Source organism: Rissa tridactyla, chromosome 10 (genome assembly GCF_028500815.1).
Source record: "Rissa tridactyla isolate bRisTri1 chromosome 10, bRisTri1.patW.cur.20221130, whole genome shotgun sequence".
NCBI lineage: Eukaryota > Metazoa > Chordata > Aves > Charadriiformes > Laridae > Rissa > Rissa tridactyla.
The window spans coordinates 4,610,216-4,637,394 of record NC_071475.1 but is presented as its reverse complement, the minus strand read 5'-3'; the positions used below and the strand labels follow the sequence as shown (position 1 = coordinate 4,637,394).

Here is a 27,179-nt window from a genome sequence, read left to right as displayed (position 1 = left end):
ACCATTTTATCAGTAAGAGCCCTTTAGCGTAGCATGACATCTGAGAGACTTCAGCAGGATATAAGAGTGCTCTGGTACTGAGGTATGATTTAATATCCTCAATTGTTCTGGAAATTTGAGCTGCATGATTCAGGAGACTTGCATGACTACGGTTACTTCGATGCTTAGTGGGGTTTATGTGCTTAGATGTGGTGGATGCTGTAATCGCATTTCTAACGTGGTGATTCAATATGGGAGGGGGAAAAAAACCAGATCAAGAGTTTTGCAGTGATTGTGGTGGAGGCAGGCTTTTGCACAGGAAGCTTGCAACAAGAGCTCTTGCAAATGCCAAAGTAAGAAAAAAAACAAACCACCCAACCCCGACGTGGAGGAAACGTCTTTCCTCAGCTCTTAATTGCAGCCTCCTGTTCTCTCTGCCTGCGCTGAAAGTTGTCACCGTTTCCGACAGCATCCCCCACGGGCTCTCGGGGTGGCAGGAGCCACAGAGGATTGGGCACGTCCTGGGGGGCAACAGGATGGCGCTCCTGGCACCCGGCTACCCCGAGCGCATCCTTCCAGGGGGGCTGCTGCCCGAGCAGGAGCCGTCCTTAGTGACAGCCCTCCCCCCCACCTTCCGAGAGATCCCCTCTGGCTGCTCTGGGTTAGGAAGGGACATAATAATAGTAATGATGATGATAGCGGGGTTGCAGCAGCTGCCGGGCTGCAGAGAGCGGCCGGGCCGTGCTCCCCGCTGCCTGCACGGCGCCGGGGCCGGCCCGGCGGCTGCCACTCACGGCGCCGCGCCGCCTCCGCCGCCGCGCTGCGGCCGGGGGCCGGGCTCGAACCCGCGGCCGCCGCGCAGGGCGGGCTCCCAGCCGCGCCGCCGCGCCCCAGATGTGGCGGGCGCCTTCCCGCCTTCGCATCGTCCCGGCCGCGCCCGAGGCCCTGCGGGCAGAGCCCCGCGCAGGGCAGAGCCACGGGCAGGGCAAGGAGCCGGTAAGCGCTGGGGAGGATCGGGGGCTGGGTTTCCTTTCCCCGCAGAGGGGGACTTTGTTTTGTCTATCCCTCCTCCCTCCCCCCTCCAAGCTGCGACTGGGGCCTCCTAGCTGTTTCCTCTGCTCCCCAGATGTTGGTCAAGAAGAGGATTGATGCTGCCTGGGGTAGTGCAGGGGTTTAGGGCGTTAGGGGCCCATCCTGAAAATGAGAGCATCAGAGAACATCCGCCAGCGGTTACGCCGGATGAGTGCAGGCAGGAGGTGATGGGTAAAGATCTGGGGCACTGCCTGGGCCAGCAGTGGGGCAGGCAGGATGAATGACAGTTATATCGAGAAATGAGACGTGATGGCAGGAAAACGGTGACTAGTAACAATTTTGCATGTTTGTTTTTTCTTATAAGATGCTGTGGGGTCATGGCAGCTTCTCTGTAGACGGATGAGTCATATAGTGCATGCGTGTCAACTAAGGCGTAAAGGGAAGAAAAAGTATTGAGATTAGAAAGAAGATTAAAGAGTTATCTTGTTAATGAGGAGCGGCGGACAGTTAGCTGTACCGTGCCAGGTATTATACATAGTACATACCTGTGCTATGCCAGTCCTTTGCTGGACTGTAGGATGCTAGGATGTGAACTGCTCCCATTTAACAGCTAAGGGTTAGACCATAGAAAGGGTTGGATTCTGCTGGGCTCCTCAGTTCTCATGACTCCCAGAATGAGAGCTGGAGGGTCCAGAATTCAGGCTGTGTGCAGCATCTTCTGCATCCTTCTAGATGTTCTCAGGGTGAGAGCCAGGATACATAGCAAGCACTCCAGCACGAACACAGACCTAGAAAGAGATGGAATTACAGAAAGGGAGATTGATTTTAGACTATACAAAGTTGAAAGTAAACTAAATGCTAGTATTTGGGTTAGCAGAGCATCTAGGGTTTTGGGAGTAGGTGCCAGTTTGCCTTCAGGTTAGTGGAGTGGACAAAATACCAAAGGGTTTGCTGTCTCTGACCCATCTGATGCCTTTTTTTCTTATCTCATTGTTTCTGACTTTGTTTTTCAGAAAAACTCTGCGATTCAAGAAAGCCACCATGAAAGGTGAGGAAGTTCGTCAGAGGAGAAAAGAGGGCAGGACTAGGAATGGAGAGCGATCCAGGCACAAAGCAAAGAGCAAGGGTAAACACAGAGAGAGCCGACTTGGCAGCCAGGAGGCAGAGGATGTCTCTCTGCATGCACAGCAGAAGCTGTTGGCTGAGGAGAAAGTGGCCATGGCAAAGTCGCAGGAAGAGTCAGCCATCGCAATTTGCCTGCAAGTGCTCTTGCCGTACCTCCTAGCTGGGCTTGGCATGGTCTTGGCAGGCATGGTTTTGGATTATGTTCAGGTAAGGGAAAGAAACTGATACGATGTACCTGGCATGGGATAGGTGGGGAACTTTTCTTCAGGGGCAGGGGATTTGCTCTGCAGATGGCAAAGTAAAGGAGGATTTGCAGCAGTTTCACATGCCAACATGTCCTTCAAAGTCGGCTATTACGTATAGCTCTCAGGAGACAGTATGTGGTGTTTTTCTGCCCCTTTTTCTCCTTTGGAGGTAAAAGACAAGAGGGTACTAGAGAGCATGTGAAGAATCTGAGGCATCTCTGTAGGAAGATTCAGTCCTGCGCAAAGATCTCAGCTTGGTCCTGGAAAGAGGGTGGCTGAGCTGTGGTGGGCTGGCACTTTCCTGCACTAGGTACAGCTGTATCACTCCTGGATGTAGCTCTGGGTAGTCCTGCATCCCCCACTTCACTGTGCAAGGAGCCAGCCAGCCCAGCACTGTTAATGCTTCATACAGCAGCCCAGCCCAGCCCGTGCGCCTCGTCCTTTTCTAAGGCCTTGTAGCAGATGACTCAAACCCTTGAGTCTTCTTCCAGTCCGATTTCTGATTCTGAGACAAACCAGACCTTTCCTCCTATGGTGTAGCAATACAGAGCTTTAAGGTAGGGGTGAGCTCCTAATTTTAGTCAGTTTAAAGCTGCAGTGAATTTCCAGATTATAGATTGCTATGCCTTTGCATTCTAGGTGACTCTCACTGCTGCGTGCCTTTTTGTTAACCCTTGTTATTTAACTAGCTAGCTGTTGTGTCAGACTGCCCTGACCTATCTGATACAGTGACACTGAAACTACTGTGTCTGCATTGACAGCTTTCACAAATCTGGAGCTGTGTTCTTTTGCTATTAGTCCTGGGCTGATCTCCCTAAGCTTTAAGAGCTATAAAGGCGTAAGAGTGACACAGTATCCTTAATTGACCTTAGCAGGTACTCAATACCCAGCAGAATATCTAGTCAGATTAGAAAATACCAAGGCAAGTCCGGAACCCAGTGGCAAGCTACTTTTTGTCTCCTAAGACATCATTCTGAGAGTCTTGAGCCTTGAGCAGCCACTTTCATTTTTATTTTTCAGACTGTTCAGATCTGCCCCTTCCTCTGGATCTCTGATATTAAACGCACATTACCTCCTGTTGTGAGGTATTAAAGCATGAAATAGGTTGCAGATGGCTTTATGATGGTGAAGAAGTGTTTTTCTTTCAATGTTCTTCCCTTAGAGTACTCTTTTTTTTTTTTGTTTTTTTTTTTTTTCCTTTTAGGAACAGAATGTGAAGTCTCATAGTCCTCTGAAACCGCAAAAGTCTGGTTTCTGTTTTATGCAGAAAAAGCTTTCAGAAAGAGCTTTCATGTTAGTGCTTAGAGCCTGGGAAATCAACCCATGCAACATCTCATAGGACAAGCAGGCCTTTGGCAGTTAGCGCAGTGGCTTTTTGTGCATGATCACAGACTACTTGTGGACTCTCATCATGGACTCACTGCTGCTAGGAACTGCCTGCCCTTTCTAAGGCAGTCCTGGCCTCTGCTGCTGCTGTTTCTGTGGGGCAGCAGGAGATGCTGTGAGGCTCTGGGTCCCAGGCACTCTCCATCTGCTTGCTCTCAGTCTCTCCACATAAGCTCTCTTCTCTGCCCTTTCCTAAAGCGGGGAAGAGAGGAGCAAGGTAAGAAACAAAAATACACAGCCTGATCTGACACAAAGTGTGGCAGAGGCAGGAGTGATAGTACTCCAACAACTGGGATGTATGGTCCCTGGAAAGCATTGTCCCCCTGTGAGTCTGAGGTGTCAGAATAGCACTGTCTGTTGCTAACACTGCCATGTTGTACGCGCACTCACTGGTATCCCTGTCCCTTCTTTGCAGGGATGATAAGGTACGTCTGAAACTGTGCTCTTTGGCACTTGTCATTTTTCTGTTCTTTTTTTGTACCGTGGCAGTGGATGGAGGCCCTAGATGAGAGTCCACCAAAGAGGCTGTTTCTGCTTTGGCTCCTCCAGGGCAATGCTACCTGTTGGCTAGTTTGCAAGTGTAGGGATACAGCGTATTTGTGTAGCAGTGTCCCTCCCTGACTTTTGCCATGATGAGTGATGGCAGCCATGAGATGTTCGGTTTTTTTCCTCAACTAGTTATAATCTCTTTCCTCTTGTTCAGGAGCTCGCTCTCTCTTCTCAAACCTGATGCATCTCTTTGTAGACAAATATGGTATATCTCTCTGCCAGGAAAATACGATACATCTCTTTGCTGACAAATCTCTGGTGCGCATCTTTATCAGAGGCTCCTTAAGTGCTTAATAAAATGACCCAGTGTACACATGCAGGTCACCTGAACCAATTACCTTCTCTACATACTGATTCATCGGTTGAAGGCTTTTTATGGTGCTTGCTTAGAAACAGAGCGAGCCGAAGCGTGATAAACTCAGAAACCCTGCCAGGCTGACGCTTTAGTACAGGATGTGTTGCTGCTGTGTTTTTTAATGGCATTTGAGTCATTCGGGCTCATTAATATTTCCTTTACATTAATGTTTCTGCCTGTCAGCAATCCAGTTGGCAGATACAGTGGCTTATGGGACTAGGTATGCACATTATCAGACCTTTGAAAACCTGTGGTAGTTGTCCAGAAATTGTCCTTTATTTCCTCTAAGCTGCTGTGAGTTTCTAACCAGAACTGGGCCTTCATGCTGTCGCTTCTCGGTTCCTGGCTGGTATAAAGAGATTGGGTCGTGTATGGTTATTACAGGATTTTTATTAACCTCCTTCTTCCAGCTATTGTGGGCCTTTTTTCCAGTTAGATTAGCTGAAACGTACTCCCTTGTTAGCTTTCAGCTAACCAGGCCATCGTTAGGTGGAAGAGACACACGTACACACTGAGCCAGCTGGGAGTGGAGAAGGCTTCGGAGGCTATACCAAAATACCAACCTAGAAAGCAGCGAAGGCCAGAATCTCCCATCTGTAGCTAGGGCTTGTTTCCTACCCTGCCATGCTTGCGGAGAGATCTGCCGTGCCATCTCAGCCCAGCCCATTAGGCTCTGTGCTTTGGTTTGTGTGAGTTCAGACCAAAAGAAACACACCGTCCAAATGGCTGAGAGCTTCCTCTCTTCCCTATTTATCTGCAAGGCAAAAGCATGTCTTGTTCTGTCCAACCCTGCCAATGCATGTAGCTCCAAGCTGGGGACCCTGTCACAAGGACAGAGTCCACAAGCCATTAATCTTTACGTCTCTCTGCAGAGTGTCAGAGAAAGGGCTGATTAGTACAAAAAGTAAGGCAATGCAATTTAAACATTTAATTTGAACTGCACTCAGAAACTTCTGTCTTTCGTGCCTACTTGAATACTTGCTTTCACTTGTTTGCCTTCACAGGGGCATGGCTGGATTTGAACCTGTGGTTGAATATTGAAAAAGCTCCCTTGCCCATGTACTAAATCAATCCTATAGCCTTCCATCCTAAATCGTGCTTTTAAAGCTTTTGGACCCTCTGATCCAATTGGCTTGCCTAAATTAATTATTAGAAAGAAGCCCCATCAAAATAACCCTGACTCCCTTTTCCGCATGCATGACTTTGAGCTGAAGTCTTTACTGAGCAGGATAGAAATTCTTTGGCCGTTTGTGGCCATAATGCAGCTCTGGTTCTTGACCTTGTGTCAGCTGTTTGACCATGGAGACTCTGGGGGTAGGATCCCCCTCTCTCAAAGACAGTATCTTCCTGGGAGCGTGCGGCAGCAGTGTGTTTCACTTTAGGACAGGAAGGGAGACGAGCTCACAGCATGCCATGGAAACGTTTCAGCCTTTCTCTCCCTTGCCTGCGGTGTAGTGAGATTACGGAGCTACCTTAAATAAGCCCTGGCTATGCCTCTTATCTTGGCCTTTGCAAACTAGCAGAAAGTTGAAGTGATGACAGCAGATAAGGTTGTTCGCTTTTGAAGCTTATTGGCTGGTTCTCTGTATTTTTTTTTTTTCCCCTGAAAGCCAGTCATTCAGAGGTATAGCTGGCATAGACCGATCGTTACATCCCGCGGAGACCATGGAGGGGACAAGAGGGGCTGGGGTCTAGAAGGGCAGATCTTCTCTCACCAGCCGGCTTAGCTGTGTGGCTTGCCCGGGGATGAGACCTGCGTAATATCATCAGCTGTGACAAATGCGGACTCATGTTTTCCTTGACCTTTCTTCAGCTTGAAGAAGAGCAAAACGGATCCCGGTTGTTAACTCCCCACCTCCTCAGCTTTGGGACAGTGAGAAAAGTTCAACGTTGCTTATGGTGGGAGTGAGGGAAGTGGGGCCGGTTCACAGCAGGCTTACATATTAAACCATCGTATCAAAGGCGAGCTGCAGTCTGACAAGAAATGTAACCTGAGGAGAAAGGACACTAGTGCGTTTGAGCACGCTAAGGGATTCTTGCATGACCTGTCACTCTTTCAGTGCTGTAGCCTGAGCAGGTCTTACTGGTTTTTACCGAGGTGGTGGGAGCTGAATGGGGTGTGGGCTCATTTCTATTCGTCCACAGACATCTCCGCAATCTTCTTTTCTCTTTTTTAATTCCCCTCTGGATATAAATTGGAGAAATAGTGTCTGTCAAGTTGGCTGCCACCTGGGCTCAACCCGGCTGAATCGATTTTGGAGGATTCCCTTGCTGCAACCCTCTGGACGTGCTCCTACGAGGAGAAGAAGAAGCTAAAGCAATTTGGCATCGTTGCTGTTGTTTGAGGAAAAACATTTCTTTCGACTTCAGAAAGAGCTACCAAGAGGATCTCTGTGATGTCCTGATCTCCCCCCATTTGCCTTGCTGAGCATGGGGTAACGGTGTTTGACCATGGTGGTCACCCAGTTACAACTGGAACTGTGCTTCCATGGCAAGAAGCTGAGAGGTTTCACCTGCAAGTTGACCAGGTCAGCCAGTGGATTTCTCCCAGAGACTTCATTCTCCATTGCCTCCCAGATTTTCGTGCCGTTCCTTCTGGCTGGCTTGGGCATGGTAGCTGCCGGACTCTTGATGGATGTTGTTCAAGTAGGTACATGTGGTCAGGCAACTGTGTAGTGAGAGGGTGGGCTAATTCGCTGACCTTGAGTATTTGTGCGTTTTTGTATTTAATGTGTGTAGTCCTGGCAGCTAGTCAGCAGGATGGCTGTAGGCTTTTCCTGTGCTAGAGAGACGCTATCCATCTTCTTTAGATCAGTACATGGGCTCCTTGCAAAGTCGGGTAGAGGCTTGCAGACAGGCTGCCTGACGCTGCCCTCGGTGCGTTAGACTGGGTGCTCCCTTTACTGGATCTAGCTAAACACTTCAGTGATGACTGCTATGAAGCAACTGGGATAAAACTGCGGCATATTTCCCTATTGCATGGTATTATTTCTTTCCTTCAAAAATTGCTGATAAGGAGATCTAGGTCGGGGTTGTTACTAGCTACCTGTCTCACTCACTTAGAGGCAAGTTTATGCTTTCAGTTCTTTGCAAACAACCTAATGTAATCTTTGGTCTAGAAGGCATTTAGATACTGTGATGAGAGGCATGCCAGCACAAAAAGATTAGCATCGCCTACAAATGGAGCGCTTCTTGGCCAGATTCTGAGGTGGGTGTAAATTTAGGGTAACTTACATTGACTTCCAAGGAGTGCTGCTGGATTTACACTGTTGTGCCCATAACCAGAATTTATCCCATCTGTCTTTCCTTTGTACCAGTGGCACAAATAGAAATGCAAAATTTGATCTAGTTTGGGCATCGCATGCCAGTGGATTTACAAATCAAAAGGCTGGCAGAGTTTCCCAAGGATATATCCTACACTCTGAGCACACTGGAGTACATTGGATTCTCTGGCATTAGTACCACAGCAGGAGCTAAATATGGATACTTGAGTGTTTGGGAAGACAATACGTTGCTGTTTTTTCTTGCGTTGGAAGAAACAAAGAAGTCAGAGAAGTTGAACTAAAGGGAATGTGAGGAATATCAAAGAAGGGTTAACTGGAGTGGCACACACTGTTGCTATGCTGTGTTTGTCGTCTCCACCTTGTGCTGTGCTTAGGCACAGACCTGTCTTGCAGCATTACAGAAGTTCTCAAACTACCCAAGATGTTATGTTAACAGTTAGCAGTTATCTCATAGAAGGATAAAGACATAGTACATACCCACTTCATACCCTTGGCAGGTGAATAGGTCTTTGTCTAAAAGAAATCGAACACACTTGCTAAGAATTGGGTTCTGTTCAAAAATGTAACTGTATCCAAATTAATAGAAAATATAAGCCATGTATACCTACATTGCGCTTGTCCTTTAAACACCAGAGTGCAGTCTACTTTGTGTATTTGTTCACTAGACTCTTAGAAGTGGGGTCATGCATGAAGCACAATAATAGGAAGCGTATTTTTTTGGTGAAGGTGTTTCCAACTATGTTGAAATGGAAGCCTTCAGTCAGTGGGTTTGGCTCCCAGAGGAGGGAGCTAGTGCATTGAGAGTCACAACTGGCATAGGAGAGATGTCAGTGAGGTAAGCTGCCATGGTATCAACAACCCCATATTTAAAAACAAAACCAGTAGCTGGGAAAATCCAGAGATCTTAGCCTTTAAAGGTTTGGATTATTCTTCGGTGCCTTTTTTGTCTTTGAGCTGCTTATTTTCAGCTTTTCTTCCTGCAAGTGTGAGAGAGAGAAACTCGCTGTGCTGTCCAGCTAAAACCTGAGACTAAGTTTGTTTGCTTGAGGCCAGGTACCATAAGACTCAAATTGGTAATCATGAGGGCTCACACTACTGAAAGTACAGGTTTTGCTCGTCCAGGAGTCTGTGATTTGACCATTTTTCAGGGGATGGTCTGGCTGAGGAATGCTTTGCCCTATTTGCAAAACATTCTTGGGAAACTCCATGTCTGCCTTTGACAGGCAGATATATGGGCAAGCTCATGGATGGTATCTAGAGCATACGTATGAGTTTAATGGCGCTGCCCCTGGTTTTTTACATAAGAAGTTTCTTGAAATAATGTGGTTCTGTGCTGCAAGTCCAGCTGGCTCTCTTGTTTGTAGGGCTGATGTTTTTGTAAAGAGGAGAACAAAGTGGAAATTGCTTGTTTGTCTCATACCAAACTTTTCAGGATTTTAGCAGTTTCTGATCTGTCCTGGGATGAAACCAAGAACTGTTCACGTTACTGGTAAAAAAAAAAAAATCAACAAGAGAAATTTGTTAAGCCCAGTTGACTCCAAGGCTCAAACCTGGCACTCTCATACTGTAATACAAAGATGCCCAAAGAAATAGCCATTTGCCATCTCTCTTCTTGGTTGTGCAGATGATGCAGTCTCTGTGCAGGGTCAGTAGCATGGTATGGGTCTTTTCTTGCTGGACGCTTCCGCCTCTGCTCCAGTGATCCTGGGCCAGCTGGTCGATCCAGATGCCAGGCTGGCTGGCATTGCTGGAGACCTTGCAGGGCCCTGCCAGTGTTTGGCCCACTCTTTTACAGGAAGGTGAAGAATCAGATTGAAGCTGGACAATCACATTTCAAACTAGAGAATTCAGTAGGAAAACTTCCCTTTCATTCTCCCTTTCCACACCACCACAGTGGGACACAGTCCAAATGAAAGTCACAGACATAAGATATCCCTGTCCTTTGTTGATAAAAGCCCATGAGATGATTAGCATTGAAAAGGATTTTGAATTGGCTGGCATTTTATAGTGTGGGAGCTTTTGATCTTTCTGTTGACTTGCTCAGGGCAGTAGAAGACCTCTGAGGTTTCTTAGCTGCTGCCATGGGAGGATGCGTGCCCTGGAGAGGTAACAGGACGTGGTTGGGACTGTGAAGACAGTATAAGGAGGGACAGGAGGGCTAGACTGCAGCTGGGGAGACTGTCTCAGTACATCATAGCCTCTCTTCCTCTATGGGACCCCATGAGCAGGTCCCGCTGGCGTGGGGACCGGCTGCAGTGGATCATGGGGTAACCAAGTTTCTTCAGAGCTGAGCTTTAGGGCTGTAACTCAGTTATGGGGATGTGGAGTGGGAAAGAGTCTCTTTCTGGCTCAGTGTCCCTGTGTGGGTCCTGGCTCAGTGTCCCTGCAGTGCTGCAGGGAATGTTTCTGTTCCTTCTAGGCCAGTTTTCATCTTGGACAGAGATGCTTCCTAGACTTAATCCATCTGTCTTCATTCAGGCAGCTCCTTTGCCTGCACAGCCCTAACCTGCCACATTCACCTGCTCCTCCAGCTGACAGTCCTGCAAGGCGATGCACAGGGATCATCTGTTTATTCTCTATTTCTGCAGTCTCTAACACAATGGAGTCCTGGCTACTGTAGTATAAATCATTATGTCCTCAGGCTCTTGGTGAGTCACTAATGAGACTCAAATGGAGGCAATTAAGTCGTTTTTTTATTAGTACAGTTGTGTGATTCTTTATTAATTGCTCAAAGCCTTTCAGTGTAATTATGTGTAAGGCAGAGTCCCAAAAAATCATACTTTGCATCCTGAAACTTCTGTTATGATGGCTTGAGACCTGAAAAATTCATCATAAATACAAAGATTGGAGCTTACGTTGATGTGACCAAGTCATCTTTCCCAAAGGTGACTGAACAGAAAAATACACATAGTTAAGTTTTTCTGTTGCTTTTTATTTATATGTCTTTTTATGTGCAAAATATGCAAGGTCTTAAATATGAATGTCTGCACGCCTGTGTGTTTTAAATGACTGGGGTTTTTTACATTGTGACTATGAAGTCTGTTTTTTCTCCTCTTTCTTTTGAAGGTGTCAAAGATGTGTTTGGATCTTTATTCTTAATTAAAGAGAGAGGAGGATTTGAATCTTTAAGAGAGATGTCCGCCCCTAGCTTTTCTCAGGTTTTTAAGTTCCGTGTTAACAAATTCAAACAAAATTATAGTGTGTCAAATAAGGTGACTATTCTCGTGTCGTCTATTATTTACTTAAGAGTAACTTACTTCTAACATTTTGAAACGTGCCCGTTTCCAGGTCACCACTGCCAGGAAATGTGCCTTTTTATTTTGATAATAATGTTTTGCCTGTTATCTGCTCCTCTAAGGAGTGTCTTGTACCATGTGCTCAGGGCTGGCTCAGCCCCACTTTCATTCATCCTGACTCAGGAGGAAGCTGTGGGCTCTCCCCAGCAGACAGCCACACCACTGACTTCCCACAGCTTCCCATGGCACAACCAGAGCAAAACACCAAGCTGTTACACCCTGTACATATTTCCCAACAGGCTGACAGCTGAACATGTTGACGTTTACCGAGTCTGTCCAACCTCCTGGATTTACAGGTTTATAGAGTCCCAATGGATGTGAAGAAGGTGGGCGAAGATCTGTTACTCGTTTTGTCCTCTAGTGGCAGAATTGGGGACAATTATATGATACTAGCCAGTGACAAATTAGAATTAATGAACAGATTGATCCTTTACATGATGTGTAGCTAAACTATGGAAAATTTTGCCACAGGATGGTACGTGGGTTGGAGGGGGGAGATTGGATGAGTACCTGAAAGAGAAATCCTTTGAACACTGGTAAGTGTGCAGAAACACCTCCCTACCCCAGTTCACTACCCTGTAGCAGGTACTCGTAGGCTGGAAAATACACCGGAGAATTACTCTGTCTACTTGTCATATTTGTAGGTTCTTGTTTTATAGATCTGAATTTGACTGCTGGTGGAGATAAGGACAGGTTAGATGGACCTTTGGTCTGACTCATTGAAGCTGCTGGTTTTTTCATGTATTCTGCTCTTAGATGTCAGACTAGTTGGTTTTACTTCAGGGGGAGCCGCTCCGTTCTGTGATTTCATCCCGATGGGAGCCTCCCTGGCTACTGTGGGACTTTGCCAACATCCTTGAATGCACAGGGGGTGAATGAATTATGTTCCAAGGCACTGTATGGTAGATAAATTAGAGAAGACATGTTGATCGACAACATTTCTTAAGGTTTCGGATCATTTCTAGTGTTGCAGCTGATTCAGTAGCTTTGTACAGCTCAGCTTCAGAGGAGCAACAATAATCAAGATATTGGCCCAGCAGTTCGGGCTTATTAGATATCTTAATTCAAAATCCTTTTTCCAGCTCTGCTGGGACTGTGCTTGGTAACAGGAAGATTTAGGAACCGCCTGTGGAGAAGAGAGACAAAAATCTCCTTCCCGCCCACCACCAGTCTTAGATGCCTAGTTAGAAGTTCGGTAAAAAAAGACAGACAAAACTTTTTGTTGTTAGATCGTTTCCAGATCTTTGTGTTTGTTCTTATGAGTCTGGATAGCAATAGGCATTCCTGTATCTAGTGTCAGTACAAAGGATGGAGAGCACACTGTATTTCATTTGGCTTGTGAACCCTAATTATTTTTCATGTTGTTCTTGGCTAATGCTACAGGCACATTTTAATTTGTGGCTTTCCAAAATCTTCTGCTGCCCTCAGGAAGAAAGTTCCTTCCCTGTGCTTTGCTGTCCATGAGATCAGAAAGAATATTGCAAGCTAAAAATTCCTTTCTTTGCTCCCAAAAGGCAACCAGCCCAGGGCACCATCTGCCTCCATGTGCATAGCAGATACCTGTAGAGCAGGTGGCGAGATGGGAACCCACTCCCCTTTGAAGCAACAGCGTTGGACTAGTCAGCATCACAAACTAAGGTTGTTGCCTTTGTTTTCTTCCAGCACTGGGATGTGTTTCGGACAATCACGGAAGTTTTTATCCTGGTTCCTGCCTTGGTTGGCCTGAAGGGTAATCTTGAGATGACGCTGGCGTCCAGGCTCTCTACTGCTGTGAGTGTTAACAAGGTGGTGGTGGTGGTGTGTGTGTGGGGATGGGGGGATGGAAATAGCAGGAGACAGCAGGAGATTCTGCTTTTATATAACCGCGTTGTGTGTGTATGAGATGTGCCCTTTTCTGCTAAGTAGAAACTAGTGGTGTGTGAGTGTTAAAATAGCGTGTTTGCCCTCATTTTGTAACTGGAACAGAGAATTTCCATCTGTACTTTGAAGGTGAATTAATCCCTGGGTGGCCAGTTGCTGATATTTGGGGCCCTATGATACATGAAGGAGACAAAGCCAGGGCTCCACAGCTGTCAGCTTCAGTATTGGATTGCATTTCTATGGGTATTGACCCTTGAGAGACCCAGGGCTTCCCAGAAATCCTGCCTTGTGGGGAGCAGGCTGAGGCCTTTTGGGACCTGCAGTAGCTTTTCCTACTCTGGATTTGCTCTCTCCTATCTCACTAAGCAGTTCTGTATACTTTGGTCTGTTTGTATTGTATGTCTTGAGAGAAATTGGTGCTTAACAGAGCAGTTTAGGGGGAACCAAAGAGGAAAAATGGTCTAGTTTGTTCAGCTTTTGATGTGTGTGGAATGTGGTGGATGTGCCCACTCCACCTTTAGCTGGGTGTTCTGTAATGCCTCTGTATCTCCGTGTGAGCTTCTCATACCCCTGGGACACTGGGCTGGAGCATGATGGAGATGTGTCAAGAAGTGCAGGGAAGGCTAGGAGATGCCGACCTGCGCGTGCCTCTCTCTGGCTTTAGCAGCCCCTTTCCAACAGGAACCAGGTGAAACTGCCTTCAGCAGCCACCTGTGCCACAGAAACAGGTTTTCAGGATGTCTCTCTTGGCTCCTAGGCTAACACTGGACAGATGGATGATGCCCAGAAGCAATGGAAAATGGCCACCTGCAATTTAGCCCTTATCCAGGTGAGTCACTTCAGCTGGGAGAGGAAAAAGGCCCTTTTCTCTTGGTGTGCTGCAGCCCAGCAGCATCTGTTCCCAGCAGTGCTGGGTCTGGTGCTGTTGATTTGGGGCAGGTATTCTCAACAGAGCTAAGCAGCGCCCAGGACTTGACCTCCAGTAAAGCTCTGTGTGGCCCCAGAGCTTGTAGTTTAGCTGCAAAACACATCCAGACATTCATTGCCTTTGTGGACAAACGGAAATAATGAAAAAAAACCCCTCCTTTTGCAGGGGGAGCTGCGGCACAATCCCTGTTTCACAACAGGCCCTAGATAAAGCCTGTCATTTACTGGCAGTGTTTGGGAATCAGCCTTGGGCAGTAGGGGAGGGATGGGAGAAATGTGACTCTTGTAGCTCTTTCTGCTTGCTAAAATCCAGCAACCAGCCTAGAGGTTGCACATGGCAAGGCCACAGGGCTTGCAACATGTGTCTGTGTGCTTTCCCTTATCTCCTTCCACAGCTTTTCAGCTTGCTAGGAGAGCTGTGTTGATGGGGAGCCCATTTTTGTGTTGACCAAGGCTATTCCTTTGCTGATGGACTCATTGCCCTTTGCTGAAATGTTATCTGCCCTTTGCAGGCATCCAGAGTTTTTCTCCAAACTTTGTCAGGATTTTTTTTTTAATGTAGTGGAGCCTTACGGGGATGCTGCGTAAATACATAAGCAATCAGCATCTCTGCAAGGCTTAGCTGCATGGAAATGCTGTGGTCGTGTGGAGCCAGGACTGCCCGGGAGCAGATGCGGATGATTTGTCACCAGCTGTCTTTTGGCCTCCAGGTCCAGGCCACCGTGGTGGGACTTCTGGCTGCTGTTGCTGCTGTGATCCTGGGAGCCATCTCCAAGGGCTCTGTGGAGCTGAGCCAGGCTGCCGTGCTGTGTGCCAGCAGCGTGACCACGGCCTTCATAGCTGCACTTTCTCTCGGTGAGTCTTTTTGGTTCCTTGGATCAAATATGCAGCACTCAGGTGTGGGGGAAAAAACTGTCCCTTCTGCCAGGGAGGCCCAGCTGACATCCCTTTGGTCTGGCACAGGGGGGAGGATGCAGGGAGCATTAGTCCTATGTCTGCTGCTTTCACCCCCTCTGCATCCTGCCTTTGCTTCTCTTCTCCCACGATCTGTTGTTTGCTCGGCTCTTGGCACCCAGAGCAGCAGTAAAAACGTCCCACTTCACCTGACACACAAAAAATGCCACATGCTATGTGTGGGTGGACACACAGGTGCACACACTTTCTCCATATGTCTGGGGTGACGTGTTAGCCATCTACACTGGCCCTTTCCTAGGGGAGAAGGAACTTATGCTTTGCACAAAGCAGGGTACTGAGAGTCTGTTAGCAGTCAACTCCAGACGACACTCGAGATGGACTTGAGTCACCCAATACCGTGCAGGGGATTGTGGCCAGCCCTGTGGCTTTTCCGCTTTGAGCTCCAAGCCAGACAGTCCACTCTCCTGGCTATTCCCCTTGCAAGGGAAACGTGACGGGGTGGACAGGCAGGAGCTGCTCTGTGTCGCCTGAAGATGATCAGTTTGTAGGTCTGCCATACGAGGGCAGCATGATACCCTGAATAGCAGGAGCTGGCAGAGTTGGATACAGCAAGTTTTCTAAATGAAAGGGACAAGTTAGAGCAAGTGCATATCCTGAAGCTGGAGTCAAAGGGTGATTGTAGATGCCTTTGATGAAAAACTTGGGATGAGGCAGTTGTTAAAAGAGAAAAACAGCAGCCCAGCTTTCATTAAACTCTTCCCCTCAATCTCCCTGCTTGGTGTGATACAGAGAGGCTTTGCTGCTGTACCATCGCAGGCTTTCAGCTAGCATTAGTTTCTTCCCTGGACATGGTCACAGGCGGCCTGCGCGTGGCTGCGCACAACGGGAAGCTGCTATTTTTATGACCAGGGAGGCAAGCAGCATGAACTGTGCTGTGGGGAGGGGAGTGTGGGTGTCTGGGAGGGCTTTTGTGGAGAATGCCATGTTGTGTGAGGATGTTTTTTCTGTATAAGGCATGTTGTATCAGAGAAGGTGGACATGTGGCATTTCCTAAGGGAGAGCCGATGCTCCTGTATACATTCAGCTTTGGTGGGCTTGTGCAAACACGCACAGAGAGGCTGTGAGCTGGAGGGAACCACCATTTCTCAGGCTTCCTTTGGCGCGTCCTGTCAGCCACAGAAGGACTTTGCAGAGATGAAATGTGTCTTGTCTCAAGGCTGCTCTTGCTAGTCATACAGCAGTGGAGGCTGGCCAGGCAGGGTTTATTCCAGGTGGCTTTCCCACAGGCCTGTGAGAGATCTGATGGCTGAGGGATTCCCACAAGTTCATCAGGGTTTGTGGTTTGTGCTCATTAATTTACCCGGGGAAGCAAAACTTCCGTCCTCTCCAACAATGCTGAAAAGCAGCTGAATTTTCCAGGTGCAGCTGAGAGGACAGGGGAAGAGAAGTGATGTGGGCCTCTTGACTTGGGAGCTGCTCACAGCATCAGCATCCACCCAGTTCAAATTAAAGGAGCCCCAAAGATTCTGGGACACAAGGGGTCAATCTGATGACTGGGCTGAAAGGCTCATTCAGGCTACTGTAAGGAAGCTCTTCGCTCCTTGGTGGTTCAAACTCAGAGAAATTTTGGTCTAATATGGAAAATATCTTTGTGCTGTGGAATCCAGAGCAGGGGACGGCACCAGGAGGCTGCCGCATGCCTGCTGTGTGCTTATCTATCAGTGTGCTTCGTGCATGGTCCTGCTTCAAGGCAGCAAAGATTAAGCTGCTCAGGAGGGAAGCTTCTGCATTTGGGCTGCCTGCTGGTATCTCCTTTGATCCCTGGAATTCGCTTGTGTGCCTGTGGGCCTTTGGGCAGAGTCATGCCCTTTGGGTTGGTGAAAGCAAGAGGACAAATTCCTGGGGATGTCCAATCTCCAGCTGTGCGGTACCGCTACAGGCAATCTGCTTCTTGCTTTTCCTAGACCCCGCGTCCCTCTGGGAACCAGAACAGCAGCTCTGGGGTGAAACGCAGCAGGATACGTTCTCTGATGCCTGTTCTGTGTCTTCTCTAGGTCTGGTGATGATTGGTGTGATCATCGGAGCAAGGAAAGTTGGGATCAATCCAGACAATGTCGCCACACCCATAGCAGCAAGCCTTGGAGACTTGATAACCCTTTCCCTGCTGGCGGGAATCAGCAGTACACTCTTCAAATATATAGGTACAGTGTTTAGCAGGGATTTGCAGCTCAGCAAGGGAGGGATAAATCCTTGCGAAATTATTGCAGGGCGCTTACCCATTTCTGGGATTTCAGAATGGAGGCTGTCGTGCCACTGTGGTAGAAAAATGACCAAAGAGGTGTTTTCCAGCTTCTCTTTTAGTAGCAAACTGGAAGGCAGAGCCTAAGAAACAACTGGGATTTGTCAAAGAAATGACCAACGTATATTGCATAGTCTTGGAACAGAAGGTTAACATATGTGACACTGACTCCGTTCCTGCATCTGTCGTTAGCCAAGCAAAACTACTTTCTGTGCGTGGGTAACAGCAGGTTCTTCCTCACAAAGCTATTTCAGGGTTTTGGCATTTGTAAAATATTCTTGTGTCTTCTCATGTGGAGAGTCGTGGATGAACAAGATATTATCATCTGGGAGGGAGGGAGGCAGCGCAGCATTGTTTCATGCTCATGGGACTCTGAGTAGGAGTTGTGGCTGTGGGGTTAGCTGTGCTGCTGGTTGGCAAAGACGGGCACCTGTTGACACTGAAAAGCTCAAAACATGTTGTGACTTGGTGATATATGCCTGACTGTTGCTAGTAAAATGCTAGCCTATTTACCGTGACCCTAACCTAGAACAGAAACAGGAAAATAAAAAGATCCAGTAAACTCAATACCATTTGAAACCCAAACTGTTGCTTCAGACGGCGAGCAAAAGCAGCAAGGCAGCTGTTCTCAGTTTGCATAACTCGTTCCATATGCCAGCAAGTGAGGAGCGAAGGAACACACGTTGCAGGGAGAGGCCCATGAATTGCTTCCATCCAGTCCTCCTTGAGCTTCAGAGGTGCATTTTTTTTGAATAGGCTTTTTCCGTGACGCCATCACACCTGCTGCTGTAAAGCTAGTTTGTCTTTCAGTTGCCACACCTCTGATAATATCTCCCAGGGAGCAGATGGCAGAACAAAATGATAACCCCTATGACCAGAGCGCATTTGTGATGTTTTCAGAGTTGTTTAAATAGCCTCTTGAGATGGAAAATACTCAGCACGCAGACACCTAGTTATTGGGAGCATGAAGTGAAGCAGGGAGGAGGAAGGCACTGTTGATGGTGGTTGAATAAATTCATTTCCCTCCCCAGTGTGTAGTAAGGGACAGGTCGTGCTGTGATGACAACTGCGTCCTACCAAAATGTATCCTTCAAAAATACCAGTGAGTCTGTAAAGTTTGGAGTACTATGTGCCATTTGATGCAGCACCATCCCCTTCTGCAGAACACTGTTTTGACAATTAAGATTTTCAATTTTTTAGAAATCAACCCTGGTCTTTCCCAGTCCTTCGTTATGGAGGTACTTTATGCCAAAGGATTGCAGCTTGCTTATGGTCTGTATGTGAGAGAATGTTGCAGAACCGGAACGTGGAGGCTGAAGTCCATTCATCCTACCAGGATTCTTTCTGTGGGCTTTGATAAAGTTTGATAGACTCCAGTGCTCTATGTCTGCATTATTTAAGAAGGAACTAATTGCCTGAAACCATGAGGACTTGGAGGAAGGAGATCCAGGAGAGCAGCTAAGTCTGCCGTACAACCCATCTGTCCTAAGTGACTCCAGGTGGTAAAGTGGACTGACAAAACTGCAGCTCTTTACACCCCAGAAGCGATTGCATTTCAGTGCCGACTAAAGCCCCACATAAAGGGTGCACCTCTTTGTGCAAGAGCCCTTGATTCATGGAAGATATCATCACATCAGTGCTATCTCATCCAGGTAGCCCAAGGCCCTGGCAATGTCATTTTGAAAAATGCACACTTTGAGCCTGCTTTGTCTCCCAGATTACCTGCAAAATCTGCATTATAACCCGCTGGCTTTGGCCCCAACACAGAGACCAGATGGAGGGCTTTGTTGAAGAAGCATTTTTATATCAAAAGGATTGGCATCGTCCCCATTGCTTGAAGGTGTTTCTCATGCTTCTGAGTCATGTTTATTTTCTCTTAGTGCTGCACATCTACTTATTTTTTAATTCCTTTGCTTCTAAAGGTCACTTCAAGGTTATACCCCTACCGAATGGAAAAAGCACCTAATGGAAACACATGTAAGCTTGCAAAAAAGAAACCCTGGGTCTTAACTGGCTTATACATGCAGGAGAGCATTTCTTCCTGTAGAGCAGACCAGCTGCTCAGCAGTTCTGCTGGCTTGTCACTAAAGTACCTATTACCTCTTGTTTTAGGTGAAGGTGTGAAGTGTCTGTCATACAGCTTGCACACAGGAGTTTCCCCCTTGCCCTGCTGTTTGATTTGTACCCTGAAGCCAGAAATTTTGTAACTTTTTGTCTTGCTTAGTTGGAGATGGAATTGGAGACTTGCTCATCTTCAAATATAACTTGCTTTGAATCCTGCTGATTTTCAAATAACATCCTCTAGCAGTGAGTTTCAGGGGTTAATTAAGGATTTCTATGGTAGAGTGAGGTGGTTGTGTGGGGAATATCATGGTTCATGTGATTTTTCGGCTAACATAACTGAGTCTGACCGAGAGGCCTGCTGCCTTTCTTCCAGACTTTGTGCAATATCATTTTGGAAACCTGTGAAGCCAGGGGCATTTAATTCAAGATTTCTTTTCCTTGCCAGATATGAAGTACCTTTCTCCTCTGATTTGTGCTGTCTTCATTGTTATGATTCCTCTTTGGGTTGCTATTGCCAAGCAAAGTCCTTCCCTTGCCGAAGTCCTGAAGTCTGGATGGCAGCCGGTCATTGTTGCAATGAGCATCAGCAGGTAAACTGAGGAACTGCTCCAAGCCCACACACACACACATATGCACGCTGCAGAGAGACCCCATGCTCATTTAGAAAGCCATCAGAAGTGAAACTGGAAGGGACAGGAGAAAGGTATTTTTCCAGGGCTTCACCATCGGTGGCCCTCCAACAGGCTGTGAGATAGCAGGTAAGGAGCCCCCAAATTACTCGAAAAAGCAAGTCATCATTTGAAGTCTCACTCGTGCATCCATGCACCAGGTGGGTGCAAGCCAGGAAACCGAAAAGTGAGATGATGACCATCACAAATAGTCAGACTTCACCTGGGACAGAACTTAAAAAAACTGGTAAGACAAGTATAGAAGTGTAGCAAAACTTCTGGAAAGCAAAAGCTTTCCTGGCTACTATGAGTTTTGCTCTACAGGGGGTAGGGAGGTCTTCCTGATCTCATTATGCTGTTAACAAAAACCGTCAGGCTGTCTGTTCATGAAAACTGAGCTGTAAAGGGAGTAAATAGGGAATAGTCCAGCCCTGGCAATGGGGAAGAAGCAGTAACTCATCTCAGTGTGCTATTTTCACAGCATAGGAATTGCCCTGGGAAGAGAGATTGTTCCACCCTCACTGCCTGTCCTTTTTTAACAGCATTGGTGGGCTCATCTTGGACAAAACTGTAACTGACCCAAACTTTGAAGGCATGGCAGTTTTCACACCTGTGATTAATGGTAGGTTGGTCAGGGGGGGTTATATGCATGCTTTTCTTTATACCTCCCCCTCCTCCCCAAGGATTATGATATCCACTGTTTACACAGAGGTCTGTGTTCAAGTCCCTGCCCCTCTCATGAGTGGAAGTGAAACTACTGGTCCCCGTTACATCCCTGCTTACTCATATCTTGAAGCACCTCTGGAGCAAAATAGCAGGCAGGGCTGAAAAATACTGGCAGAGCTGTGGGAAAGGTTAACAGCATGTGATAGTTGTCTACGAGAGCTACGTTGACACCTTTACTTTGATAACATCCTACTGAGGATGTCACAATAAATCCATTTTCCCTGTCTTTCTCCACTCAGCAATTTGAGCTGTGCAATCATCCTCTATACAGATTGTTGCTAAAGATTAATATGTTAAGATTACATATGTGTGCGTATATGTATAAAAAGATTATATATATGGATTATATGTAGGGATTTTTATATATCTCCCCAGACATCTTTTGTGCATATAGTTATATTTGTTCGAAGCCTCACAGTACTTTCATACACACACAGACCAGTACAAACTTCTGGGGATCCTGGCATCGCTGAAGATCTGCTGGGTTATTTTTCTGCTATTGTGATGTTCTTGCAGACCAGACCCATTCCAGGGGAAACCCACGTTCCTAGGGCAGGCTTGGCCTCATGCCACCCTCAAAGATGGTTTCCTCTTGCAGTGTCAGAGGGTGTCACCCAGCTGTCATCTTAATGGATCTGCGTAAAGGCAGCCACCTTGCTGACAAACTCTTTCCAGCATGGTTAGCCGAAGAGCCTGATTAGGAAAGTACGTCAACAGCAATTTAGTTGAACAATGATTGACCCAGACGTTGCTCCGTGGGGGCGGGCAACCTGTTTGGCAGAGCTGGTGGCAGAGTTACACAGTGCTCCCTGTCTTTATGCAGGTAGCTCTTTATGGCGTGTGCGGGGGAGTCCTGTAAAGTGTAGCAGCGCACGATTCAGAAAGCTCCCATCTTGAGCTGTGTTGAGCTAGTCTTAGTATTTTCACTTTGATTTTGCTCTGGCAAATCTCATATTTAATGATGGAGCGTTTCCTTCTTCAAGGAAGGGAAAACATGAGAAGCCTATAGGATCTGGCTCACCGTTATCTTTTCTGTGGCATTTCTACCCTGCAGATACTCAGGGTGGTGGAGGTTTGCTCCATAGATCATCATCCCTCTGTTTTCTGCTGGCTGCTTTCTCATGTTTGCTAGAATTAATCAGTCTGGAAGGAATTAATTGCCTTTTAATTACCTAACATATTTGGGCTCTGATTCATTCTCGTAAGATTCTTTCTCATTTAACAAGTGTGTTAGATGCCTTCAGACAGACATATAATCACTCTCTGTGATGTTTGTTGTTTTTTAAACGATAATGGCTCTGTGGATGAGTAAATCCAAGAAGTGTCCGTGAGCAGCATCTGCCGTTGCCTGCGCTGCTTTCCCCAGCAAACCTGCGTCAAACCAGGTGCAATTACATCATCTTCAGAGGCCACATGGCATTTACAGCCGGTGCTGGGAAGCAAGGGAAAATGTTTCCCATAAAGCAGTCAGAAGGAGATGATCACTGGAACCTTCCTGATTTTTAAGAGCCGTTCCTGCCAAGTGAAAAACAGCATCAACATGACATGTGGGATCAGGTTTTCTTTTGCTCTCAGTGGGCTTGTAAGTGAATGTGGATCTACTCACCTTGGGCCGGGTTTTAGACTGATGTTTCCTGCTGCAGTGAGGGTGGTTTACAGGTTTATTGTGTTTTGTCCTTGTAGGTGTCGGAGGGAATCTGGTTGCCATCCAGGCCAGCCGTATTTCCACATTCCTGCACTTCTGGAGCATGCCTGGAGTTTTGCCATACAAGATGAGGCAGAATTGGCCCAACCCATGTACCACATTCTTCTCATCAGGTAGACCTTGAACCCTAGGTGTCCATGTCTCAAGGCCTGTGATCACAGATAGCTTGTTTATCAAGCCTGGTTGGCGAAGGACTAGGTGGGTTTCAAAGGCAGAAGCCCCTTTCTCCCTTACAGGGAAGATACTCAGATTGCAAAGGAAGCATCTTTGCGGTGGGCAGCTTGAAAAAAAGCTTGTATACTTGCTCACTGGCATGCAAAGAAACTGGCCTTCAGGGAGCACTAAAGAAAGTAATTGAAAAAGAATCTCAGATTTGATCTAATGGAAAGTCATTTTAACCATAGCCAGCCTAGAGCCATCACCTGTGGACAGAGGGGTGAATAGAGCATAACCTTGCTGAAAATCAGCAATTCCTCCATCTTCAGCAATGGATAAACCTAAGCATCAGCAAAACTCGATTTGGGTCTGTTGCCTTTTTAGATTGCAGGTTCTTCTTAATTTTCCCTACTAGGTTGGGAGTTACTGCTAAAGCAAACTAAAAACTGGGAAAGTGGATGCAGCAAGGCAGAGCAGAAGCAGTGGGAGGCAGAGAGCAGCTGAGAGGAGTGTTCAGAAGAAGTGGAGTGGATCAGCATGGAGCACATCTTTGGCACGCAGTTTCAGTGCCAGACAAAGCTGCCGGGCTGATACTGCAGATGCTCCGGATTGCTGTGTGATCTAGAAAAGGCATTAGCAATGTGGTTGGTGGGAGGAGACAGCCCCAAGTCTATGTACCAGTATTTAAATACGCCGCTGCGTCCTGTCCTTCCCCCACTGTCTGCAGCACCGTCATCACTGTTTTTGTCTCTGTCCTCTGCAGAGGTGAATTCCAAGTCAGCCCGAGTCCTGTTCCTCCTGGTTATCCCGGGGCACCTTGTGTTCCTGTACACAATCCATCTGCTGCAGGGAGGCCACACGTCTCTGTCCTTCACCTTTGTGATGTTCTATCTGACTGCTGCTTTGCTGCAGGTAAACCCCAACCTCTCATCCAAAAGGAACCTCTCAGATACTGTGAAAACAAAACAGTCTCCAGGCTAAACAGGAGTCACAGTAAAACTTGCGGCAGCAGCCCACATTTCCAATCATTTCAGGTGTGCTCCCTACTGAGCGTCATGTATCTTATGTGGATCCAGTAATACTTCACCCAAATTGCCAGGTCTGGTTTCCCACATGAGCACAACTGCCCTTAAGGCTGAGTGAGGGGTCAGACATGAGATGAGGAACAAGTTATCATCATCTGCTGAGCTGCAGTAAGTGTGCAGAGACATGCTTAGCAAGGAGGTGCCTCTTGCTGTAGGTGGTACCTTATTTTATCACGTTCACTCCTTGAGTCTCTAAGCCCCGAGTATTTCTAGACTGCCACTGGTCAGCCCAGTAAGGGGCAAGTGAGAGGCTGTGAACCCCAGCCAGCAGGTTTCCCCACTCCTTTTGGAAACTAGTTTCACATATCCTGGTGAAGACCTAGGGATCCTTCTGAGCAGGGCCATATGGATCAAAAGCAAAGGGAAAACCCAGGCCTGAGAAGTTAGTCTTTAAAAGTAAAAATTCTGGGTAGGCGATGGGCAGTTCATCCAATGTGTTCTGCCTGTTCACTTTCGCTGTTTTGCCTGCGCTGTAAACTTTGTCATCTCACTCAGAAATGCACGCGGCTGTTGCTTAAACTCACAGAGGCTCTGACTTCACTTGCCCTTTTAAATCAGTGATTCATTAATTTGCAGGGTGAGGTAGCTGACTTCTTGCTTTGCCTTACAAGCAGCCTCGTGTCTGTGGGTTAATTCCTTGCGTGTGTAAACAATCAGTTTTTCTTGACCTTTGCACAACCCTAAGCCCAGCCACACACCCATAGTTGTAAAGCAAAATATTTATTCTTCTCTTTATGCATCGAGGTAGCTCCTCAACCAGAGCCAAGCGTGAAAATGAGCAGAATAAATGACAGCGTAAGGACCAGAATCCCAGCAACGCCACTGACCCTGAAAGATTCCCATGGAGGCCAGTGGAGGAGAATACGCTCAGCCTGGTTCTCTCTTCCCCTCCATTATACTTTATAAAGAAAGTCAGAAAGAAAGAGAGGGGGAAGTTTGGGTCAGCTGGAGGAAGCCCAAAGAGAAAGATCAGAGGCCTAGAAAATATGACCTCAGAGGAACGACTGAATGGACTGGGGTTAGCTAGTCCAAAGAAGAGAGGCTTGAGAAAAATCTGCTAACAGCCTTTAAACTACCAAGTTTCTGTAGGGAGGGACAGAAGAACATTTTCTCGGTGGTCACTAGGAATGAAACATGAAATCATGGGTGTCAGATGGAAAAAGGCAGATTTATGTTAGACCTTGGGAAAAACAAGAACAGAAAAAAAAAAAAAAAGCCATGGGACTGATTGCTTAGTGTGTGGCATCTCCATCTTTGAGGGTCGTTTAGCATAGGTTAAACAAACGACCGTCAGGAAAAATGTGGGCATTTTTGATCTTATATTGAGGCAGAGGAATGGTCTATGTAAAACTCTTGAGTTTCCATGGTCCTGTTATTTAATTTGCTTCCCCCATCTCTCCTCCTCCCTCTCCCCCCACCCAGCTTGCAGTTTTCACCTTTAGAAAGGCCGCCTCTGGCTTTGGTTCCTGTTGTGCGGCGGTCTCCCATGGAGGGACCACAGATGTGGGGTGCAAACTCTCTCTCCCTTCTTAATTCAATTAACTAGGCAGTCTTTAATCTTTAACCGAAGTATTTTTTTCCTCCATCTGCTTATCAGAATCAGGAATGAAATAGGAATTAAAAGCAATCACAACAAAGATTTTAAAACTGTTGAGATGAAAAAAAGAAATTATTTTCTTTTTTTAACATGTCAGTGCTGCTTGGGATAACTTTGATGTAAAAACTGCCTCAAACTCCAGTTGTCCACTGAGACTTTTAGGAAAAACAAAGTAGAACGCGATCTGAATTTCTAATGGGAAAAAGAAGGATGAAGAGAAAAAATCTGACTACGACTGTATCCTTTGGGGCTGCCTGCATATTTGCAGCAGTGCTGTTTCTGGTGGAGTGGATGGGAGCACTCCCATTCATGGCATGGGAAGTGGGAACTGTCCCTTTAGGAGACGCTTTTGGTGTGGCCAGACTCCCTTTTGGGGCACGCGATGCTGGTGAGCCGTTCAGGCGTGGTCCCCACACTTGTGGCTGGCAGCATGGGGCTGTGGCACCAGGGCGATGCCAAGCAATGCAGTGCCCAAGGATATGAGCCAAGTACACCCATCCCAGCACAGCTCCATCCCGGAGAGAAGTGGCAGTTCTCTGGGGAAGGCGTTAACTCTCCGCCGTCCCTGTTAGCTCTGGTACTGAGGGAGGCTGTGCATTACCTTTTTTCTGCCTCACAGCGGGGCCTGTCTTGCCTCTCCCCAGGTGGGAATCCTGCTCTATGTGGCTGACCTAATTGTGCGCCTGATGTGGAGGAAGGCGCTGGATCCGGATAATTTCTCCATCCCCTACCTCACTGCCCTGGGGGATCTCCTGGGCACTGGATTCCTGGCCATCTGTTTCCGCCTGGTTTGGCTTGTCCACGGCACAGACATGAACTTGGGGAACTGAGAGATCATGAGCTGCTCTGCATCACTCGTGCGACACGGTGCTTTCCTCTGGGACAACAGGGTACTTGGCGATGAGCGCCGGGTCACCCGGCTGGATTGGACCTCCCCTGCCACCCCCGACGCCCCATCTGTCCTCCCCATCGTGCCTTACAGCTGGGCTCGCCCGCCCCGAGGAATCAGCACCCACAGACTTGTGCCCTCACCAGTGAGCAAGCTGGTTTCAAGCAGCACCCGCTGCTCATGCCTGCACATGGCAAACAAGGTGTTAAGGAGCATTTGGGCCATGAATGAGCATTTTGATCGGTTTCTGGCCCTAGCACAACGTAGCCCATGAGGCCGCTCCAAAGCCTGCCGAGGTCACCACATCCAATCCTGTAAGTGGATGTCACAACCTCTCTGTCGGACTATAACTTTCCATCAAGGGAAATTCTTTATTTGCCCCACTTTTCTCTCCTGTTGCATTGCTGGAGGAGGAGAGCAACCAGGTCTTTAAACTTGTCTCCTCCCCATCGCTCAGATGCTCAGGATCTGACGCAGTCAGGTCCTTGCTGGCTCGCGCCCAGCGGGAGGTTATCTAGGGATACCACCTACCTGCCCTGGCAGTGTCACTGTTGTCTGACCAACAAGATGGATTGATTGCATTTTGGGGGGAGGAAGGTTTGTTTTTACGGTTTAGGAAATGTCCAGTAGTTAAAATGTTTATAGAAAAACACACACAAATAAAGTGGTTAAAAAAAGGTAATGCTGTGGATTTGGGGGTTGTTGTTTCTTGCCATGGCTCTGCCTGTTTCTAGTTCAAACTTGTCGAGTAGAACTTCTTGCTCGCTTCTTTCTCATCCATTCAGGGTTGGACAACACAAGTTTAATAGGGCTTCAGGAAAACCAACGTTTCCTAACCAAGAGCAGCCTTTTGCAACCCACATGCTTCAGGTTACAATTAAAGCCCATTCCCTTTCCTGTAGTCGCCTCCACTCATTAACAATTGCAGTGTGCTGAGTCTGGAATCCGCGTGTGGGTATAAGGACGGTGTTGGGCTGGGTGAGGATTTGACACGAGAATTTGGCAAATGACACCTTAGGTCCTCGTTCCAGGGTGGC

At 47.3% G+C, this 27,179-nt stretch overlaps 1 protein-coding gene across 7 annotated transcripts; it reads left to right on the top strand.

Moving 5' to 3' along the window:
* Positions 1 to 2,037: 2,037 nt before the first annotated feature.
* SLC41A3 (solute carrier family 41 member 3) lies at positions 2,038 to 26,824 on the top strand. Of its 7 annotated transcripts, none has more exons than XM_054216093.1 (10): positions 2,038 to 2,059; positions 12,914 to 13,021; positions 13,869 to 13,940; positions 14,749 to 14,893; positions 17,008 to 17,154; positions 19,762 to 19,906; positions 20,527 to 20,606; positions 22,394 to 22,528; positions 23,335 to 23,483; positions 25,898 to 26,824. In XM_054216093.1, the coding sequence occupies exons 2-10, from the start codon at positions 12,992 to 12,994 to the stop codon at positions 26,081 to 26,083; spliced, it is 1,089 nt and encodes a 362-aa protein (XP_054072068.1). In that variant the 5' UTR covers positions 2,038 to 2,059; positions 12,914 to 12,991; the 3' UTR covers positions 26,084 to 26,824. The 7 variants fall into 7 exon arrangements, with proteins under 7 accessions (XP_054072068.1, XP_054072063.1, XP_054072065.1 ...); XM_054216088.1 differs by having other exon boundaries at positions 2,038 to 2,343; XM_054216090.1 differs by lacking the exon at positions 2,038 to 2,059 and adding an exon at positions 6,287 to 7,317 and having other exon boundaries at positions 25,351 to 26,033.
* The last annotated feature ends 355 nt before the right edge of the window (positions 26,825 to 27,179 follow it).